We start from the raw sequence: 23793 nt of genomic DNA, 5'->3' as shown, positions 1-23793 counted from the left end.
AAAAGAAACTGGAGAGAGCTTTCACTAGCAGCTTAACAGTACACCTGAAAGCTCTAGAACAAAAAGAAGCAAATACGCCCAAGAGGAGTAGACAGAAGGAAATAATCAAACTCAGGGCTGAAATCAAACAAATAGAAACAAAAAGAATCATGCAAAGAATCAATGAAACCAGGAGCTGGTTCCTTGAGACAATCAACAAGATAGATAATCCCTTAGCCAGACTAATCAGAGGGCACAGGGACAGTATCCAAATTAATAAACTCTAATGAAAAGGGAGACATAACAATGAAATATATCTTAAAATAATTATTCTGTTTGATGAATATTAACAGTTGAAAATATTAAAATCATGTTCTACAGAAAAAAAAATGACGGCTTCCATAGGCTCATTGATTTGAATGCTTGGCCACCACAGACTGGCACTATTAGGAGGCATGGCCTTGTTGAAGTAGATGTACCTCTGTTGGAGGAAGTGTGTCACTAGGAATAAGCTTTTAAATATCAGAAGCTCAAGCCAGACCCAGTGGCTCACTCTCTCTTCCAGCTGCCTGCCCACCTGGATGTTGAAGTCTCAGCTACCTCTCCCGCACCATGTCTGCCATGTATGTCATCATGCTACCTACCATGATAACAATAGGATGAATCCTCTGAACCTATAAGCCAGACTTAATGAAATGCTTCCCTTTATAAGAGTTGCTGTAGTCATGGTGTCTCCTCATAGCAGTAGTAACCCTAAGTAAGACAGAGGACTCACCAAGCAGAGACAAGATCTGATTTCCTGTTTCCTTTTAAAGATAAAACTGATGAAGAAGCTATGGACCAGAACACTTCATCCATGAACTGCCACATCTAAAAATACCCAGACAAAGAGCCTGGAGACTGAATGTTAGTGACAGAGAGCTAAAAAGGATAGGCACCATTACCAGGGAGCTGAATTTGAGATGTCAAGCTTAAGACTGAACAACATTTTGAAAATATAGGATACTAACAACATCACAGAGTTTACTACTTAAGAGCTAAATCAATGTTAGAGATTTAGGAAATGGTATTCAAGATCATGAACTACATTCCCCCTTGAAATCCCATGACATCACCAGCCACATTTAGCAAGCTAGGCTAACAGTACCAGGTATGGCTCCCCTCTTACTCCACGGGCCTTACGTCCGGTTCCCACTGTTGCTTACCTCCAAGATGTCAGTGCCACTATCGAATCACCTACTGCACCTTGCCAGGCTCATTATTGCTATGTCCAGAGGCCTTTTCAGCTTAGGAGAGCTAGTGACACCTTTCTCCCCTGGTAGCTTGCATAACACCCTAAGATACTATGAGAGTTAGTCTTCCAGGAGTCAGTTCCAGCTCAATTCCTCTAGAATATTCTTGTGTATCAGTATTTTTACGCTAACTACAAACTTGGCAAATGACTGCTTAAATACTCCAACATCACTAATATGTAGATTAATGTAACGAATGGCATCTTTTACAGGGTAATATTCCCATGCAGGAAAATCTTGTTATCTTTCTTTTTTTTTTTCTTTTTTTTTTCCATTTTTTATTAGGTATTTAGCTCATTTACATTTCCAATGCTATACCAAAAGTCCCCCATATCCACCCACCCCCACTCCCCTGCCCACCCACTCCCCCTTTTTGGCCCTGGTGTTCCCTGTACTGGGGCATATAAAGTTTGCAAGTCCAATGGGCCTCTCTTTCCAGTGATGGCCGACTAGGCCATCTTTTGATATATATGCAGCTAGAGTCAAGAGCTCCAGGGTACTGGTTAGTTCATAATGTTGTTCCACCTATAGGGTTGCAGATCCCTTTAGCTCCTTGGGTACTTTCTCTAGCTCCTCCATTGGGAGCCCTGTGATCCATCCATTAGCTGACTGTGAGCATCCACTTCTGTGTTTGCTAGGCCCCGGCATAGTCTCACAAGAGACAGCTACATCTGGGTCCTTCTTGTTATCTTTCTGATAAATGCTCTTAAATAAATGTATTTCAGTGGAGCTTCATTATTCATTTTATTCATTAATACTCAAATTCATATTTATTCAGAATCACTCATATCCAATAATAAGATACCTAGTCATCTTTTATATGTGTATGATGTATGCATGATGCATGCGAATTGTGCATGTTCATATGTGTGTATATATATATATGTGTTTACACTGTGCACATGGCATGCGTGCAGACGTCAGAAGACAATCCTGTGTGTTAGTTTCACTTTCCACCACATTTGTAACAAGGTCTGGTTCACTACTGCATAAGCCAGGGTAGCTGGCCTGTGCTCTTCCAGAGAGTCTCCTGTCTCTGTCGACCATCTTGCATGAACATTGGGGTTACGGATGCTCATGCTACATATCTGGCTTTTACATGGGTTCTGGGAATTCAACTCAGTATAAGTTTATAACATCCATCAACTTCTTTTTACACCAAATGGAAACTCTACAGAAATTCACAACTCATCAAAATACAGAGAACAGACCATGGGTATCCAACACCAATCAACCTAACTACAATACAACCCACAATTGAGAGTGAGGGAACCTAGAAGAAGGAGGCAGAAAGATTATCAGAGACAGAACACTAGTTTCTTCCCCAAGATAGTGACTTTTTATATATGTCAAGGAGATGTGCCCATGAAATTCCAACAATATAGTCACTTAATCGAGACCTGCACAATGACAACACTAGTTGACAAATCAATTTGGATGGAGAAAAATCTCACGGGGCCGCACCCCAGGATGAAGAGATAAAGCCAGGTAATGAGGAATGAGGCTGCTGAGAAAAGGAGACACAATCTTCTTCAGGGCTGAGCCCTGGTAACTGATCCAATCCCAAACAATCAGTCCTAACCACACACACAGGAGCAACGGTAAAAGGACTCAGCAGATTGTATATATACATGTGTAAATACATGTAGCAAAATAAGGATGAATTTGAGAGGGCGTGTTGCTCAATGGGAGGAGTTGTGGGGGTGGAGAGGAGTAGAAATCGTGTAAATGTAGTTCTCTCAGAAAAAAAAAATGTAATCGCTATTAGAACTAGCCACACTCATTGAACTTATTGTTCCTAAAACTTTTAAATAGATTGCATTTAATCAAGCAAATATATTTTACAAATGTATTTTGCAAATATTCAAGAGTCTCATTTCTCACATTTATAACTTTTTTTTTTTTTCTGTATTACTTTGAAAAGGAGGAAAAGAAGGTCCAGAGACAGGCCCAAAGTGGGTTCCAGTTCAAGGGGAGGTCCCAAGGCCTGACACTATTACTGAGGCTATAGAGTGCTCACAAAAAGGGATCTATCATGACTGCACTCCAAAAGACCCAACAAACAGCTGAAAGAGTCAAATGCAGATATTTGAATATTTAAATATTGATAGTTGTTGAATTAGGGAAGGCCGAAAGAAGCTGAGGAGAAGGGCAATTCTGTAGGAAGACCAGCAGTCTCAATTAATCTGGACTGCCAAGATCTCTCAAACACTGGATCACCAAACAGACAGCATACACCAGCTGATATGAGGCCCCCACACACATACAGTAGAGGACTTCCAGGTCTGTTTTCATTCAGAGATGAGGCAGCCTCAAGAGACATGAGGCCCCAGGAGGGGTGGGGGGTGGGGTAGGGGCATCCAAGTGGAGATGGGATAGGGTGGGGAGGAGGTGTGGGATGTGGAATAGTTAGAGATTGGCTAGGGTGGGGTGGGGAATGAATATGGAGTGTAAAAAATAAATTAAAATTAAAATTAAATTTAAAAAAGGAAAACACAGAAATCCTTGTTTTGTTTGTTTGTTTGTTTGTTTGTTTGTTTTTTCTGTCCTTAGTAATGACAAAGTTATCTAGAAATGGAGCCTCTGGTGTTTTACCACAGAGGAGAATACTATCTTTCCTTTACAATATGAAGGTTATACCTGTTTTTAAACATGTCCTCTCTTATACTGTACAGTGGCTGTTCTTCTCTATGCTGACATCGTTTTTCTCAGCCACCATCAGTTCCGCCAGAGAAGAAGTATGTATGCATGCATGTGTGCATGCATGTATATATCTATGTATGCATGTATGTATGTGTATATAAGCATGTATGCATTTATGCATACATATATCTGTGTATGTTTGCATGAATATGTCCATATATGTATGTGTGTATATATGTATGTATGTGTATGTATTCATGTATGTGACCAGGTATGCATGCTTGTATGTAGATATGTATGTATGTATGTATGTATGTATGTATGTATGTATACGTCCATGTATACACACATGTGTGTATGCATGATTATGCTAGGCCTCCATGTAGCTGCCCTTAAGAACAAAGAGGCTCCTTTTGGGTCCATTATTGTTTTCTTGTTACCTTTGCAGAGGAAAGGCTAATGACGTGTTGCTCCTTCTCATTGCTTACGATCTCAGTGATGCTGAACATGTGCCCCACCAGCTTCCCGACTGGCTTAGTGCTGATGTTGGGGTGCCACAGCCGGAGGACTTTATCATCTCCTAAAAGGACGACAGTGACAGAGGCTTTGTAGTCTCCAAGGTTAAAACATGTCCTCATTTTATTTCTGTTGCTGTAATGAGACAACTTGACCAAAGCAAGTTAGGGGAGAATGGGTTCGTCTTAACTGACAATTTCAGGTTTGAATCCATCAGAGCAGGGGCGTAAAGGCAGAAGGAATTTATAAAAACACACCCACAGTCAAGAGCAGAGAGAGACAAATGGATGCCTACTGCTCATTTAGCTTTCTCTGCTCCTCCGCCATGGGAAATGCGGTGGCCCACTTTCAGACTGGGCTTGCCCACATCAACCACTGCAACCGAGAGAATCCTTACAGGTGTGCTTACAGGCCAACTGGAACTAGGCAACCCCTCCCGGAGATCTTCCTTCCTGGTGATTCTAGGTTGTGGCAAGGTGACAATTAAAATTCGCCGCCACAAAAAGCATCCCCCACTCAGTTAGATCTATTTTCCTAGCAAACCACAACCCGCATGTCTCCAGAGGCTTCCTCCTCTGAGTGGCTGGTGAGGCATTAGCCTTCTTAGGGTTCTGTCTCTGATCCCTGTATGTTCTTGACTCAATATTTCTCCACTCTGTCATGCACGAATACATTATTTATACTTTATTTACTTCCAAATCGCATTTCAGGCAGCTGGTCTTTTGTTTTTACAGCCTGAAATTATGCAAACATTATGGTAATAAAAGAAACCACAGGGAGAGGCAAACTGCTTGTACTCTTCAGCAGGGGCAAATCATTTGTCTTTTATTTTTCCATTCTCCTTCTTCCTACAGAGCCACAAGCACAAGCCATTTATACTCCATTACTATGATGGCATAGTTTTTTTGTCTTTTAATTGTTACATCATCTGAGTACATAGTAAAATAATAAATCAATATAGAAGGCTGACACTGTAATACAAAAAACAAACAAAAATCAAAAAGGTCTTCTTCCAGCTTGCCCTCTCAAGCCCCAATTTTTAGTTCTATTCCCTATAGGAAGTCATTGTTAACAATTTTTGCAGTTTATTTGTGTGTGAGTGTGTGTGTGTGTGTGTGTGTATACAACCACCTGTGTATGTCAGTGTGAACACCAGAGGTCAAATTCAGGTGTCTTATTTTGGAGTCAGGGTCTCTCTGAGTCTGGAGCTCTTTTTTTTTTTTTTTTTTTTTTTTTTTTTTTTAGCTAGGTGGGAGCCTGAGGAACGTGTGTGTGTGTGTGTGTGTGTGTGTGTGTGTGTGTGTGTGTCATAACAGTTCAACATTCACACACAGGATATGATGATCAGAATGATATCTTTTATCATAGATATGTGTATCTCTTTGTTGGGAACATTTTAAATCCTGTCTGCTGTGAAATACTAAATTAAGTGCTTTCATTTAAAAATCCTGTCTAATGTTGAAATAGTCAACGAATGCCCTTCAGCTATAGTTATGCTTGTGTGCTGCAGAGTGTTGGAAGGCATTCCCGGTGCCCAACTGTGTGCCTGCAACCATCGACCATGATCCCATCCCTCCTCCCTCCCCTCCCCAGGCTCTGATAGCTACTCTCCTATATGCTCTTTAAGATCAATTCTGTAATTTCCCATTAAAATGTAGTATTTGTCTTCCTGTGTTTCCCCTACTTCATTAGCATGACACTCACAAGTTTGTCCACGTTGCTATCAATGATGGAAAAGCCATACTTTTTTATTTTTATAGTTAAATAACTTTCCCTTGATAGTTCATAATCTCAGCCATCATCTATGATGTATAATTCTCTGGTTCTGGATTTTTCCCTTTTACTTTATTCAGTAATGCTATAATAAACCAACAACAACAACCACAACCACAACAAACAGCTCATCTGCGTGTTCACATTTGTTTCTTACATTAGTTGCTAACAGTAAGTTTCCAGAAGTAGAAACATTATGTTAGATCATGTTTATGACTTTAAAATGCACTGCCAAGTTGCTTTCCAAATGCTCCTACCACAACACAAGGCCAGTAGCTTTGTGGTCTGACCAGCATGTGGATGCTGTGATTTAAACTATAAGCAGCTTGGATGCAGCTAAAATAACACATGGATGCTGACAAGCAAACTCAGTTCCCTCGGCTTCTGTAGCATGTGCCCTTACATGAAGCCATCATCCCCCAACTCCTTCATCCCACTTTCTGTTATATTATACTGAATGCATCAAATCTAAATCACTAAACTGAATAATTTAATACTTTAAATCATCCAATCCTTAGGAATTCTTGCAATATAAGGATGCTAGATCATACTACTTCAAGAATATTGTCTTGAAATTCCATAATACTTTTATGATTCAGCTTCCAGGATGATATTTAATGAGTTATTTGTGAAATAGAAAATCCAATATCTCAAAAAAATCTATATTTTAGAAATCATTACACAATTTACTCTTCTTAAAAATATAAATAAGTTATAGCTATGCATTTGTGCACATAATAAAGGCCACTTAAAACAAGTAAATTCCAAAATAATATGACACTGGCAATGAAAATATCTTTCTTCTTAGTTATATATAATCTGAACTCTGGTGTTTATTCACTGAAAGTTAGTACCTGACAACCCAACTGCAAGGAATCCAGTTAGGTGTCCAGATCTTGCATGTGGAGCAAAACTAGCCAGTTTCCACATGCATGTGTGTGTCACCCATAAGTGTGTGCTTGAGGGTTTTCATAGTGCAGGTACACACCTGCCTCAGGGTGCTTGAGGAATTCAGAGGAGAACCTTTCGGTACCATTCTCTCCTTTCTATCTTGTTCTAGTCAGGCTCTCACAACCAAAGGATAATTATATATAAATCCTAAAATTCAACTTATCTATTTTACTTTATCTGCTAGCATGCATTTGGCCACCCACAGGACTGACTTGCCTATAAAGGCTAGATACTTTTTGTTTAAGCAGACATACCCATGCTGAATAAGCCAGCTATATATGGGAGAAAACTGGGTGAGTTGGTACCTAGATATTCATAGGTTAGCCAAATGTAAGAGATTCCAACTGTTTTGTTGGACCCCAAGAAAAAGAATTCTAGTGTTTTCTCTACCCTTTTCATTCTCTCCTAACCCAATTCTTCAAGAATGTGCTAGAATACCTCCATACTTTACAAAAGAACTGAGCGTCATGTCAATGTGCCATCCCACTACATAATCATTAGTTATTATTTTTTTATAATGAATAATCTGGTAGACTCCTCTTTGAGACAGCATGCTCTTCTGGCTTAGATTGCTATCCTACCAGGTAACACATAGTAAAAGCTCATTAATAGTTATTGAGATATTTCTTGGTTGCCATGAGAAGTTCCAGCTTGGAGGTTAAGTGTTAGGTGCCAAAGGATGGTGGTCAGAAGAACATGCATTGGACTCAAAATGGAACCTTTGTCAGTTCATCTAGTTCCTTTGTGAAGGTCAACTGTTTTCATCTGGGTACTTAGATCTTGAAGTAGCATGGGAAGAAGGTTGAAAAAACAAGACTCAGATGGTTCTTATTTGCTATGGACCAAATTGTGCCCTCTCAAAATCTATGTTGACACCATAACTATCAATTTGGGGATATCTGGGGAGGAGGCTAGCTTTAAATGAGGTCATAAAGATGAGGTCTTCATAAGAAGAGGAACAAGGCAGCTTTCACCTCATCTCCCTACCACATGAGGAGGCCACTTATATATATATACACCACGGAGATGGCCCTTATTAGGAGAGGTGACCATGTTGATACTTTGATCTTGGATCAAACGCCTCCAGAACTAAAAGATAATAAAATTTTGTTGTTTAAGCTACATAATCCATCATATTTTGTTATGACGGCTCAATCTTATTAGTTCAGCAACACAGTATTAGAAGGTAGATAAGCAGGAAATTCTTTTTATTAGATATTTTCTTTATTTACATTTCAAATGTTATCCCCTTTCCTGGTTTCCCCTCTGAAAACCCTTTATCGCATCCCCCTCCCCCTGCTCACCAACCAACCCACTCTCACTTCCTGGCCCTGGCATTCCCCTACACTGGGGCATAGAGCCTTCACAAGTTCAAGGGCTGTTCCTCCCATTGATGACCGACAAGGCCATCCTCAAGCAGGAAATTCTTAAATTTAAGTGTTAAGAGCAAGAATCAATCTTTATTGAAAAAGTTCTACCTACATGAAAAATTTCTGGATCTTGAGGATACATAAATTCTAGATATTATTCTTCCCCCAAATCTACTTTAAAATGATAATATTTTTACTTATTTATTTTGTGTGCACATGTATGTAGGTGGGGTGGAGATCATTTGTGTTCTATGGTTCAGGTGTTGAGGTCAAAGGACAACTTGTAAGAATTGGTCCTCTCCTTCTATTATGTGCATCCCAGGGTTGAACTCGGGTTTGGCAAGTTTGGGGGCAAGTGTCTTTACCTAATGAGCCATGTGACCCAAGATCTACTTTTTAGGAAAAACAAGCCATGTGCTTTTAAACTGAGGTGTGGCATTTCCTCTCTAGTGCTCCCTCTGGTCTCCCTTCCTGATCCCTGATGGAGTGAAGAAGTTTTATTCCCATGTTCTCTGGGCCTGAGCCTTCAGCAGCACTAATCTTGTGTTTGTGGCTGTTTGTTGTTCATATGATGAGCTTTGGGTCAGTCACTCGTGGTGATGCTTGACAAACAACTCGTGCATGATTTCTGCTTGTTAAGTAAGTTTTAATGTGAATGAAATTTAATGTATCATTTATTAGCTCTCCAAAGGTCTTGCTCTACTAGTGCAATTAGCATATGCCACAGTTGTTTTGTGAGAATAAATGAGCGTATACATGTCTAACTGAACAGATCCTGACTGTTTTAAGTCCCTGGTTTGTATAATGTTGGGGAGGCAGTGGGAGAAGCTTCACACAGATATGTGAAGTATGATTCTTGATTTGAAGTGTTTACAATCTAATATAGCCACAAGGCAAGTGAGAAATATTTAGAGATAAAGTATTCATAGACAAATTCAAATATGAATAATCAAATATTTATATCAAATATAATTTATTACTTTTTCTATTTATATCATAAATTATGGTTCATAAGTAGTTGATTACCTGTTGTGTTATTTTTTTCCCTCCCTGTGTTATTTTTTATTTAATTCATTCTCTTTTTTTTTCTCTCTCTCCCTTTTCCTAAGCAATGATTTAAACAAAGCTACTCATCAAAGACAGGCTTTTCTTTCTTTTAGCAAACTCATCTCTGTTGTCGTCACTTAGTCCCAGAGCATCACTTTAGATGAAATGAGCTGGCTCAGATCACAGAGGACAGTGTGGGAGAGCACCCTGGTGTGCAGCATCACAGTGGTCCAGAAAGGAGAAAACCAGGCTGAGGGCAAAGATAGTTGACTCAACCTTAACTCTTCAAGCTGACTAGCGGCATGGCTTTTGGCAAATTATTTTCTTTGTGGGGGCCTCCATTTCCTCATGTATAAAATGATAATCTTTCAAGATTTTGTCCTGCTCCATTTTTAGCTCTGGGAAGGCAAGGTCACTTCAGAAAGGGTAGAGAGCAAACTCACAATGTTATAGCAATGAGGAAGCCTTGGGGGGGGGGGGGTTCAGTTACATGCTTCAAAGCAATAATTCCAATAACACAGTATTATATCACCCTCGTTGCTTTTCGCCAGCAACAGCTAAGAAGTATGATATTACTAGGCATGTTCCAAGATTTGCCCCTCAGGTTCACAAGTATTCCTAACATCAACTGCAGCATTCCTGAAGTAGGTGTTACTACTGCCGGGGGAGGTGTGGCTCTCCGTGGAAGAAAGTCTGTGGCTTGTGTATTGTGGGCCTGTGTACCAGAGGCTTTCAACAGAGATCTCTCTGGCCCGGCCTGGCACAAGAGTTCCAGGGAAGGGAAGTAAGTGAGGGCAGGGAGGGGAAGTCGCTTCCAGCAATTCTGCTGCTGCAGTTGGCTCTACCGCCATCTCTACTATGCCTTCCAGGGAATGAAGCCCTGCACTGAGTCAGGTGGGGCTGGGCCGATAAAAGGCCGACTAGTCAGTGAGGAGTGCAGCTTCAGGTGGCACTTAGGGAGAGCAGACCTCTTTTCTTTTCTTTCTTTTTTTTTTTTCTTTTTTCTTTTTTTATTTATTTTATTTATTTATTTATTTATTTATTTATTTATTTATTGGTTTTTCGAGACACGGTTTCTCTGTATATCCCTGGCTGTCCTGGAACTCACTCGAGGCTGGCCTCGAACTCAGAAATCCACCTGCCTCTGCCTCCCAAGTGCTGGGATTATAGGCATGTGCCACTTCCCAAGTGTTACAGCTCTTAGGACAGAAGGCTCAGACAAGATGGAATAGTTCTCACACCGCCTCTAATCCTTCCAGATAGGATTCTTATATACAGTTTGGGGGTGGGAAAGGGTCTGACAACAGGTTCTTCTCATTGATTTGGTCTGAGAGCTTTGGGGAAACCTTATTTGCATGTGGGAGGGCTTGGTGCTGCTCTTACAGGACTGATGGCCACATACCTCTCTGTGGTTTTTTTTGGGGGGGGGGGGGCTGTGGGAGGCTGAATCTGTGACAGGAGCCAGGAACCTTCTGTCCCATGCAGGCTAAAATCACCACCCACTGGGTCACTAAGGTTCCAGACCTTTGCTGGACCGGGAACCAGGCTGTCTGTGCACAGCCCACCACCCAACAGTGTATCACACAAGGAAGAATACAGGGGATTTTTGCTTGAGTCCCAGTCAGTGTATAAGGATATGAAGCAAAGCTCTAGGCTGAGTCACTAGTCAACAAAAGTATTACTCCGGGGGAAGAGTTGTTTACAGTTACTGAGAATTTGCAATTTCTAATAGAGTCTTTAGTAACTATGACAGTTCAACAGATTGTGCATAGTGAAGAGTAACAGTTGCTCATTGATCATACTAGAACACAGTTGATTCTTTTCACAACAGCCTCTTGACCAGGGTTTTGCCTGTGTGCACTGTGGAGGAAACAGTCTTCCCTTCTCTACCTCCAGAGCAGGCCTACTGCTTGTGTGGATGCTAACTGAGTCCTCATACAGTATGTGTGGTGCCATACAGAATGAACGGAAAGGTTATGTGAGGCCACATGATATGGAGCTCTCAAGATACTCAATGCTTCAATTATATCTTGCATTCCGTTGACTCAGGCTCTGCCTTGTATTAGTGCTGTCTAGACTTGTCTTATTTCAATTATTAGATTTTGAATTTGTGAAGGTTAGGAACACAATCTGATGTTCCTAACACAGTCTGATGGACCAGAGCTCCTCATCATTAACAGTTGCATAAAGATACTTGAATATAACATGAAAAGAATGTACACAGTGCTCTTGAGTTATCAGAGGTGGGAGCCCAGGGTTTTTTATGTTCAGAACATTCCAAACGGGGTGCCTAATTCTTGAAATGATAAATGAAAACAATATTGAATTTTAAAAACATGTGTTGATCAACAAATAATGCTTAGAAACTTAATTTTTACTTATTTATTTATTCATTTTGTTGTTGTTGTTTGTAAGTACCCAGTCTTGGAGGGCATTTGTTTGTTTTGCATGCTGTTTGTTTGTTTCCTGAAGAGCTCCTGTTTTTACCAACTTCATCAGAGATCCTAGCACACTTGCAGAGGCAACTGTGCTGAGCAGAACAGTACTTGTGCCTTCGTAGTCAGCAGCAGCAAATGCGGTTCAGAGGCACACGGCTGAGTCACTAATCAACAAGAGTATTGTCCCAGGGAGGGAATGTTTGTGTTTTCTACCAATAGAGCCTCCACATCTGTGGGAATTAGGTAACCCGAGCATGCTGGAAAGTACTAGCAGCTTGTGGGTCATGCTGTTCGACATTTGATTGCCTTCATGAGAGCTCAAAACCCCATAATTTATAGTATTTCTAAGCTGAACTTGAGGAGTTCGTACTATGATCAACACTAAGGGTAATCTACCCTTGAATGCCCGTATCTACAAACAGTAAAGTCATTCCCAGAACTTTCACAAAACATTTTCCCTTGGGATTGATTACAAAACTATGCTTACAAAGAATCCGAAAACTGATATCCATGAAGTTTTGCTCTCTTTTGTGTGTGAGCAATGAAAGGTAGTTAAGGTGAATGTCTTTCTTCTTCATGTTTAGAATCCTTTGGCCAGCTAGGTGAACACTGCTTAGTTAAAGGATTTGTTCTCACTAGGATGCTAGGCTAATATTTTTATCTAATTGCAGACCTTCCCTGATGAGGCGGGATCTATTGCAGATTGATTCTTAGACATTGCTATAGTTTGGATCTGGAATGTTCCCCCCTTGAGCCCTGTTTGAACTGCTATTGAGAGCTAGTGAAAGCTTTGGGAGGTGGAGCCAAGTGGAAGGAAATGAGGTCTTTAAAGGAAGGCCTTTATAAGGGAGATGGGGAACATGGCTCCTTCCTTCTTCTCTCTCTATTTGCTAGATACAATAAGATAACCAGGGCACTTCTGCCATGTTTTCTGGCCATGATGGTCTGCCTCTCTATAGGCAGGGTGCAATCACAAAGGATTAAAGCTCCTGGAAGTGTAAGCTGAAAGAACTCTTCCCTTCTTTTAAATGGATGATTCAGGAAACCTGTCATGTTAATGAATGATGATTAATGATGATTATCATGGTGTGCTCAGTGCTTCATCTACCAGATCATCTCCTGGAGCCCCTCCACTTCCTTCTGGCTTGCAGTGTAGGCTTGGAATTGTACCTGTGTACCCATTTCCAACAAGATAAGATAAGATAAGCAAAGACAGTTATCAACTCAGGAAAAGGTTACAGGGGTCAAGAAATCATGATGTGGGAGCTCAGCGGTTAAGAGCACTGACTGCTCTTCAGAGGTCCTGAGTTCAATTCCCAGCAACCACATGGTGGCTCACAACCATCTGTAATGGGATCCGATGCCCTCTTCTGGTGTGTCTGAAGACAGCTACAGTGTACTCATATACATAAAATAAAGAAGTCATTTTAAAAAAAAGATACCTGAAAGAAATCATGATGTGATTTTCCATCTATAGGAAGTACCAAGCTCTAGCCCTTGTTCCTGTGTATGATGTAGGCTTTGGCAGAGTCTCCTTTAATGGTCAGTGTAATGAGACAATGAGTGATTCAGATGCTCCCGTGTTCTTGGAATTGCACAGGAATTACGTGTTAGGAAACATCAGGGCCACACACTGGTCTGCAGACCTCTGCATGCCTTCCTTTCTCTTCTTCATGCTTTTGGTTGAAGGTTCACAACATTGCAGTGATGGTTGCCTTGTTCTATTTTTAAAAAGCTTTGTTCTATTTGAAGCCATAGCTTTCTATAGACTATCCAGTAATAGTTGGTAAAAATTTTAAAAATAGTATTTGAAACATAAGCTAATTTCAAAGAAGTATTTTTGAAATGCTAAAAGTAGGATATAAATTCAAATGTAAAGTATAGAGTGTACTTGAAAATATGAGCTTTAGATTCTCAGAGATTATCTCACCTTGGAATAATAATAATAATGTCTTGGGGTTTCTATTGCTGTAAAGGGACACTATGATCATGGCAACTCTTATAAAGGAAAACATTTAATTGGGGCTCGTTTACAGTTTAGAGAAATAGTATATATTGTCATCACGGCCAGGAAGCATGGCAGCATGCAAGTAGACATAGTGCTTGAGGAGTTGAGAGTTCTACATCTGGATCAGCAGGCAGCAAGAAGAGAGAATGACACTGGGCCTGGCTTGGGCATCTGAAACCTCAAAGCCCACCGTAGTGATACACTCCACCACCAAGAGTAGAGCTGTTTATACTTAGCGACACGGGTGCTTCGGGAGTTTTATCATAACAGAATCACTACCAATGTGATTTTGCTTATATACTCTAAATGGACTGGACTGACACTTATTTTTAAATACGCTTTATTTATTTAATTTTGTTGAGTGTGTATATGGAGGGGTACATGCATCACAGTGCACATGTATGTGGAAGTCAGAGGACAACTTGTGGGAGTCAGTTCTTTCCTACCGCCATGTAGGTTCTGGGATTAAACTCAGGAGGTCAGGCTTGTCCCAGAGCACCCTTATTCACCGAGTCATCTCATTGATCCCCAACACTAACATTTATTGAGAACTTATTAGTTCTAGGCATCCATTCATTGTCTTAATTCTAAACACTACCATATAAAACACACAGTTTTCTTATAAGCAAGTAGTATCGCTAACTCCACTCAAGATGAGCTTGAAGCTCTAAGGGGTAAGTAGTCTGCCCACTGCACAGCCTGGTAGTGGATTTATACCCAGCCTGACTCCACAGCCCAGACTCATTGTCATCACAGTAGAACAGAGCAGGAGTCTGAGCCCAGAGATTAGTACTGTCCCCCACCTTCCCATTAAGCGTCCCATGCTGCCATCCTTCCCTTTGCTCTTGGCAAAGGACCATTCCCACCTTCTACCTTACTATCCCTTGGCCTCTCCTGTGTACTGGTCTACTGACTACTGTCTCTGTTAACTGGCTCTTGACCTTTCTGATCATAGACAGGAACTCTAGGATTTCTTTCAAATTGGGGAGCTCACGGTCTCACACAGAAAAAAACACACATCCTAGAAAAGTTAAAGTCATAAAGGCAAACTATGACACACAATAATAAAGCAGAGGAAAATTCCTTTCACAGATGCTTGGGCTAAGAAAGGTGTTTTGTTTTATTTTTGAGATTATAGTAAAATTATATTATTTCTCCCTTCACTTTCTTTTGTTGTTACATGCACACACACACACACACACACACACATATATATAATCTGCTCAGTCTGAATAATTTTATTTATATGTATGTTTTGGGAGCTGGCCATTTGACACTGGACAACCAGTTGATATGTTCTTCCCTAGAAAAGACTATTTCTCCCACTCTCAGCATTCTCTAGATGCTTGTAGTTCTTTGTGTAGAATTGAGGCCTTGTAGTCTGTACTGGCTGGTTGAGCGTCAACTCGATACAAGTTGGAGTTATTACAGAGAAAGGAGCCTCCCTTGAGGAAATGCCTCCATGAGATCCAGCTGTAAGGCATTTTCTCAATTAGTGATCAAGGCAGGAGGGCCCATTGTGGGTGGTGGCAACCCTGGACTGGTAGTGCTGGGTTCTATAAGAAAGCAAGCTGAGCAAGCCAGGGAAGCTAGCCAGTAAGTAACATCTCTCCATGGCCTCTGCATCAGCTCCTGCTTCCTGACCTGCTTGAGTTCCAGTCCTGACTTACTTTGGAGATGAACAGAAATATGGAAGTGTAAGCTGAATAAATCCGTTTTCCCTAACTTGCTTCTTGGTCATGATGTTTGTGAAGGAATAGAGACCCTGACTAAGACATGGTCTTTCACTCTGTCCACTTTGGTTGTCTATTATAGTCCTGGTTCAGTTCATGTGTAGGCAGTCAGGTTGGTAAGACTATGGGTGCAGCTTCTGACATTCCTAAGAGATGCACCTCACAGCAAACTCCCTGATCCTCTGGCTCTGACAACCTTTCCAGACCCTCTCCCTCAATGTTCCCTGAGCTTATGTATGGGAGCGTTTTATAGATATATCCATTGGAACTGGGCTCCACAAGTCTGCTTTTTGGCTGGTTGTGTTTTTCTGCAATGGACCCCATCTTTTGCAAAGAGAAGTTTCCTTAATACTTATCAAAGGGTAAGGACTAATCTTATCTGTGGGTAGAAAAACAAATGTTTAGAATGTAGTTGAGAAATTATGCCGGTTTAGAAAAGTGGTGGTTGTAGCTTCATCTCCAAGGTCCATGACTTTACTAGCCCTGAAGGAAGGCTTTGTTAAAGTATGACTCCATATCCAATACCTGCAGTGAATGGAACAGAACACTTAAATTATTCTAGAAGGTGATTTCTGGCCATTAAACACAAAGAGAGCCCTGTGAGAGAACCAGAACAATCTATGATGTGAGCTGTCCTCTTACCTCCAGTGACGATCACATTTGCTTTACCGCAGTAGCAGAAACTGTTGGCTCCTCTTGGCATGGCAAATTCTCTGACAGGCCTGGGAGACAAAATTAGATGTGAAACATTAATTGCAATTTAGAAATAGATTTTGCTTAATGGGCTCATTTCTAAATTGCTGATAAATCTATTTAGCCATAATAACTCTGATAAGTAGTGGCAGAATACTCAAGGAGGTACAAAACCTCTTAATTCCCTGTTTTAGTTGGGGAATTTCCCCAAGACATGTGGGCTAAAGACCCTAAATTAATGGTGCAATGAAAGGCAGTAGAGCCTCTAACAGGTGAGGCCTAATTCCGAGGGATCAGGATACCTAAATACTCTTTCTTGCTCTGCCTCATGACTGTTGTGAGGTGATGAACAGTCTGCTCCACAATGTGCCTTCCTCCCCCACCACCCCTGCCATCATGACATGGTAGAACAAGCCCAAAAGTAACAGCAAGGACCAAATCAGCAAGGACTGAAACTTCCAAAATTGTGAGCCATAATGACCCATTTTCCTTATGTTATTGATTGATCTGTGGTACTTGTAACAGCAGTAGAAAACAGACTAAATATTTAAAAAGCATTCTTAGTTTGTCAGTGTTACAAATGCTGCTGGCACACTGGACTTTGCCCTTGGGCCATTGCTTTCTGATTCTTGCTTTAGGTATGGGAACATAAAACTTGAATCAGTACTATTAGGGCTATGATTGTTTTCATTCTCTTCTCAAAGTGCTTTTTAGTACTTTAGGTCTTAGGATAATAAGAAAGGGAGATGAAAGTCTACTGAGCACTCAAAGTTATAAGCACCAAAGCAGGCACTTTACTAGAATTGATTTAAATGATTTGATGTCTATGAAAGTCTTCATTCCCTTTCACAGATGGGAAAACTGAGGCTAACTTGAACTTATAGTTATAGACTAAGTGCAGGGACAGAAAGTAGCATTGTCCCATTCCTTAGCAAATTCATGGAACGGCATTGCCATAGACGCTCTCTGCACTATAATACTCTGCCTCTGAGCTGGGCAACGAGGAAAAAGTAATTTGAGCGTTTGTTTGCTCACCTGTGGGAAGCTGCCATGCTGTGACAGGGTTGGAATTCAACCCTCTCCTGCTACAACAGGACAGCATGTTAGGTGGTAAAATTAACTGCGCACATTCATCGGCTTCCTAGTACATAGTTCTAATTCTGAAAACTCTGTACAAAATAATAACCAGTACACCCATTATTTCTGATATTAAAATTTTCTGAGAGTTTCTTTTCCTGCCTTTTTACGAGATATGCTGATTCCCATTTCAACAGCTGACCAATTATGTATTTGTATAAATACAGTTTCATCCGAAGACTTGTTATAGGAAATTGCAGAAATAAGAACACGTTGCATTAGGAATGGAGGAACCCAACTGTGCCATTGTGATGGCTCTCTGGTGGCCATGGCAGTCCAGGAAAACATGGTCACAAGCATCACTTGAGAAATCTCTTCAGCTTCTAGATTTAGAAAGAAAGACCCGAGAGAGAGAGAAGAGGGCACAGCTGGGAGGTTCCTGGAACATCTGATAGATCAAGGAGCCCTGTTTGCTGAGGTTGTCTGAGTATTTTTATCTCCTTGCTTCCTGACTCTAGCTGTAATCAGCAGAGATGTAATTACCACTCACCAAATTCCAAGAGAGACGGTAAATATTAGGAAGTCCAGGATTCATCTGGAAGACAGACTCCTGACTATTGTGAAATAGAAAGACTCCTGACTATTGTGAAATAGATGTTCTTTGTAGCAAACACCACAGTGCACCGGCTGGTTGGAAAGTTAAACTTGCAAGATTATCTTGTGAGTTTTAAGGACCAGGACAGTGGACATTATGCAGCATAGGTATAAAAGCTTCCTACAACATGGTGTGTGTGTGTGTGTGTGTGTGTGTGTGTGTGTGTGTGCATGAGTGTGTGTATGGAATAGAAAATAGGGATAACAAAAAAGTAAAACAAGAATGTGAAAATATTACTAAACCAACTCTTTTTATAAGGTTACCACAAACTACTGTGCCACACAGAAAACTCTTATTAATTTTCTGCCTAGAAGCAAATAGCTATCCGGTCATATTTTCCCTGACAAATCGTCAGCATCTGATCCGAGATAAAAGATCCTCTATGTGTGGATTTCTGCAATAGTCAGTTGTCTGTTCATGAAGATCTCCGTTGATGTACTGTCTCCTAAGAACAGCCTCTCCTGAGCATCCCACCAAAACACCGAAAGCTATACCAATGCCAGTACTTCATTTCTATTGTTTGTTTACTGTCTGCCTTTCCCACCGGAGCATGAGCCCCGTGACAGCAGAATAGGTCTTTTTAAAAATTATTTCTTTTATTTTTGAGATTATAATATAATTCCATCATCTCTTCTTTCCTTCCCCTTCCTCTAAGACCTCCCCTACAGTCCTCCTTGGTCTCTTTCAAATTCATGGCCTCTTTTTACATTAATTGTTGCTACCTACACTTATGTATATACGTAAATATTTCTAAATGTAACTTGTTCAGTCTGTATAGTGTTATTCGTATGCGTGTTTTGGGGGGGGGGTGCTGACCATTTGATATTGGAAAACCAATTGTCGTGTTCTTCCCCAGGGAAGACTATTTCACCCATCTCAGCGTTCCTTAGCTGCTTCTAGTTCTTTGTGTAGGGGCAAGGCCTAGTAGACTTTCCCTCATCAACTCTGACATGCCCATTGCTGTTGTTCTTGTTCAGCTCATGTTTAGGTGGTCACGTTGGTGAGCCCTCATGGGTTTTGACGTTCCTAGGAGACATAGTCTCACAGCAACTTTTCTGATGCTCCGGCTCTTTACCTTTCTGCATCCTCCTCTTTGATGGTCCCTGAGCCTTAGGTGTTGTGAGTTATTTATTGGGATACATCTACTGAGACTGGGCTCCACAACTCTGTGGCTTTTTTTTTTTTTTTAAATCGGTTGTGGTTTTCCCGTAATGACTTCTGTCTATTTGAGCAAAGTTCCCTAGATGAGAAGCAAGGACTGCACTTTCCTCTGGCTATAAGACAAAAATATTTAGAAGTTAGGAGTTGTATTGGCTCTGTAGGTTCTTCTCCAAGATCCATGACTTTGCTAGCCCTGGGTATTTGGCTAGGTTTCCAGTACTGGGTCTGGTTTCATTCTTGTCGAGTGGCTCTTAAATCAAACTAAAGAAATGTTGGTTACTGTCTAGGCCTGTGTGTTACTACTGCATCCTTAGGGATATGGTTCCATGCTGGCGGCCATTGCTGTGATGCACAGGCATCATAGTTGGGTAGGAATATCAATCGCTTCTCTCCTTTGCAAGCTTTCACACACCTTCTGGTACCATGAAAGCCTCAGTGAGAAGGCTTTCAAATTCAGGAGGCATCTGAGCCCTGTTTCTGAAGTGTATGGTGTTTTCAGCAATAGAAACTTACTTTCTACCTCTGGGGTTGTGGCAATAGCAAGCAATAGCCTGGGTTTTTTTGTTTATTTGTTTGTTTGTTTTTGTTTATTTGTTTGTTTGTTTGTTTTGTGTACCAGTACATCAGTGCTTGCAACTGGGCTTGGTCTACAGTAGACTTACAGTAAACATTAAGAGTTTATGAAATGATAGCCGGGCATAATGGTGCACGTGGGAAACAGAGGCAGCAGATGTCTGTGGTTTGAATCGAGCCTGATCTACACATAGTAAGTTCTAGGACACACAGAGCTACATAGTGAGACCCTGTGTCAAAACAAAACAAAAAGTAACCACAAAAAGAGAATTTCTAAAATGAAACAGATCTCTCTCATTTAGTTATTTATTTTTTATCCTGTAGCTTATCAATTCTGAAAAAATTATGAAAAAAATCTGTTCTTTCTCCATGCCTACCTCCATTGGTAAAAATCAAATCCTTATTACTTTTTAAATTTTCCATATTTTCTTCAGTTGATTCTTCTTTTTTTCACTTGCATTTCTCTAATCCATTATCTAATTGAAAGTTAAAATGACCCTTAAAATGATCCTATGTCCTCCTCAGTGTGTGTGTGTACAGAGAGGGTGGTCTTCCCATAGCTCTGAGTTTAAAATTCTAGTCCTAGGAGTTGGAGAGATGGCTCAGCAGTTGACTACTGACTATTCTTCCAGAAGATCTGGGTTCAAATCCCAGCACACACATAGTACCTCAGAACTGTCTAAAACACCATGATCTGACATCTTCATACAGATATTCATGGAGGCAAACATCAATGCACATAAAATGAAAGGAAATAAATTATTTTAAAAATTCTAGCTCTTGTACAGCTCACAGGCCTTTTCATGCCTGCTTTGTTCAGCTTTTCTTTTCTCAGCTCATCTTCCCTAGGGCTCCAGTCTAGAACGCACTCTTCTCTGTCTCATGTGCATTTACAAATGCCATGTCCTTAAGGTGTCTGCCCACTCCTACACACCCAGTTACTTTCCCAGGCTAACTGTAACAAGTTTTCAAAACTCAGCATACAAGGCATCTCTCTCCTCCACAAACTCTTCCCTAAGTCTGTCCCCTCCATCCTGCCTGGAGGTGTGGTCAGCATTCTGACTGCTCATTACATCCACACTGCAACGCTCATTGCCCTTTATGGGAATGCTTTATTTATCAGTTACTAGCACATGACCAAGGTCTTAGTCTCTTTCATCTTTAATTCATAGAATTAATAGCAGCATGTCAAACACAGTCTGTCATCTGTTGTTAAATACTAGGTTTTCAGCTTGTTCTACAACTTCTATGGGAGTCATCTATGTTCAAAATATGCAATAATCAAAAATAGAATGTTGAATATAGTACTTATCTTACTTTCTTATAAAGATATATCCTAAAACAGAATTAATGTGCAGCAAACACGAAGGGCAATATGTGACAAGGGGCTGCCAAGCTTCCCTTCCAGAGTCTGGGAAAGGTTAAAACAATTCTCTGGGGTAGGTGTTATCTGACCCTTAAAGAATCAAGAAGTTTGTGAAAAATAACTTAGAAAGGTTATCTCAGCCTCCAAACGTAAACACATTCCCAACATGGGCTATCTAGGAAGCAGAAAGCACCTAAGGGTTTCAGGGAGCTAAGTAAAAGGCTACAGGGTAGGGGTGCATGAAGTGGAAGGGAATTCAGGGACAAGTCCACAAACGTGCTGTATGCAGATCTCAAAATATAGACGGTTATTGAGATGGCTGGATGATCTGTTCTGGAGACCATATGAAAAGAGCCTGGGAAGTAGAAGGGAGAAAGATAAGAAGATAAAACAGACTCAGAAGTATATTATTTGAGGTAACATACACAACTTGGTGCTTGGTGGTGGAGGTAGAGGTGGGGATCATAAAGAACAAAGAGCTATACAAGGTATAGGTATCCAGCTGGGCTAATGGACTGATGCTTATGTCACCAGGCAAAATGTAATACGGTACAGTCACTGTATTTTGAATGGTGGTTCCTCTATAACCATTTGAATTCATGGGCTATGGAATCTTCCTGTAAACTAATAAACATATACACTTAAGTCTAAGTATCAGTGTGTGAGGAAAGATGTCAATCATCCCTGAGAAGCATTAAGACAATGAAAGTGAAAGGTTTTGATGATGGAACTCTCAAAATTCCATTGCCTAGGGCAAACACAATATGAAAGCTCACATTAATAAGGGATGAACAGCAAGATACAAACTCCTGGACTTCTAGAATCCAGAAAAAACAAATTTGTCACAAGTAAAATGAGAAATGCTCATGGCCTGGGGCTTGATGATTACCAGGAGCAGGTTGGTCACCACTTAGAGGGCTATGGATGGAGGTAGACACATCAAGTGCAGGCAGTGAATGGAGGTAGACACATCAAGTGCAGGCAGCAAATGAAGAGTTCTCTTTCTAAAATGACTTAGAAAGGAAGAAAAGATGTTTTGCAATCATGAGGAGGAGCCTGTTGGCTAAGAAAGTTTCCTCAGAGCTAGACGTGGAAGTTTTTGCCTGTCATAACCTTTGGGAAGTGGAGATAGGACTGGGAATTTAAGGGCAGTCTCTTCCATGTAGGAAGTTCCAGGCCAGTCTGGGGTACACGGCCACTCAGAACAAGGCAACTCAGATGCACTCATTACAGGTTGAAAGTACAGAGTGAAAGAGTGGCAAGATCATGGAGAAGACAAATGGGATTAAGCAAAGGTCTTCAGTGACCAATCAGATATCTCTCGCCCTCTGTAACAAGTGAAGTAAGGGTGACCCTGGACTATCTTGAAGGTTGTTGTGTGTCAGAAAAATCTCCCTTGAGGCCCTAGATATGTGCCTCATACAGAAGGATGGAATATTCCATGGAGAGTAGAGGGGTGGGGGGCGATGCTTGGAAGTCACTGAGGCAGGTGGTAGAGGAAGAAGATCAATATCTGGAGAGGAGGCTAGGAGTGAAGATTTGTGACTCTGATAAGCTAAAGGGCTAGGATTTGGCTGAGTGATGTGGTGCGTAGTCAGGGGTATATGCCACATGCAATGATGAACTGTGAGCTCAGATGCCCAACATAATGCCCAGTGAGGAAAGGCAATGAAGGAGACGAATGAAAGGGATGAAAACAAAGCAAGAAGGCTCAGTGAGGTCACTTAGTGGATATAGCAGAACTATGTCTTTAACATGGTTCAGAGTTCCAAGACATTGATGCTGGGGTTTCTGAAGAGATGAGGTCTAAGTGGAGGGTAAGGACCTGTGATGCTGTTGCAGCTAAGTGTGCTGGTTAGTTTTAAAACCAATGTGCTACAACCTAGAACCAATCAAGAAGTTATTATTAATCAAGTTTGCCTTAGGGTGTGTCTGTGGGAGATTGGCTTGGTTGCTTCAGAGGAGAACCCAGCCCACGTGGATAGCACCATTTCACAGGCTGGGCTTGGAACTGTATAAGAATACAGAAAGTTGCTGTTGGTCAGGGTATTTGTCAGTGCAACAGGAATGGAACCAGAACATGGAGTTATTTGTTTCTACTTTATCATGTTATCACTGACAATAGGTAACAACCCTGACCTTGGCAATATTCTCTAAGAAGGAAGAAATACAATATCTCATACCTCTAAGTCCAGATATAGTGTGCTTCTTCACACTTGCTGTAACTTGTTGGTAAAGTCATGGCTGACTATATTATCTCTTCATTCTTTCATTCTAATTCATGCTGGAAGATGTCTGACCTCTCTGAGCTTTGCAGAAAGCTAGCGTTTAACACTCCTATTTCTGAACTTCTGTATGTTTTCCCAAAGTGTACCATGGTTCTTAAGATATTGCTTGGCATCGCTGGTGCTGGTTATCTCCCTGTGTGCTGGTGTGCTGGTGTGCTAGTACTTTATATTTGGGAATTAGCATGGAAGAGAGCCATTGCTTACTACTGTTTGCAAGTCTCCATTGATAT

General features: G+C 40.9%; 1 protein-coding gene across 4 annotated transcripts in view; it reads right to left on the bottom strand.

Moving 5' to 3' along the window:
- Wdr64 (WD repeat domain 64) overlaps positions 1 to 23793 on the bottom strand; it is a 117166-nt gene that overhangs the window by 55717 nt on the left and 37656 nt on the right. For all 4 annotated transcript variants that reach the window (XR_373620.3, XR_003947245.1, XM_006497022.4 and 1 more), the window contains exons 9-10: positions 16393 to 16472; positions 4355 to 4494 (exon numbers count right to left, since the gene is read on the bottom strand). Coding sequence is in view for 2 of the 4 variants with exons in the window: in XM_006497022.4 (XP_006497085.1) it covers positions 4355 to 4494; positions 16393 to 16472 (220 nt within the window). In the remaining 2 variants the exon portion in view is untranslated. The remainder of the gene's footprint in view (positions 1 to 4354; positions 4495 to 16392; positions 16473 to 23793) is intronic.

Source organism: Mus musculus, chromosome 1 (assembly GCF_000001635.26).
Source record: "Mus musculus strain C57BL/6J chromosome 1, GRCm38.p6 C57BL/6J".
Lineage (NCBI taxonomy): Eukaryota > Metazoa > Chordata > Mammalia > Rodentia > Muridae > Mus > Mus musculus.
This window is presented reverse-complemented; position numbering and strand designations above follow the sequence as displayed.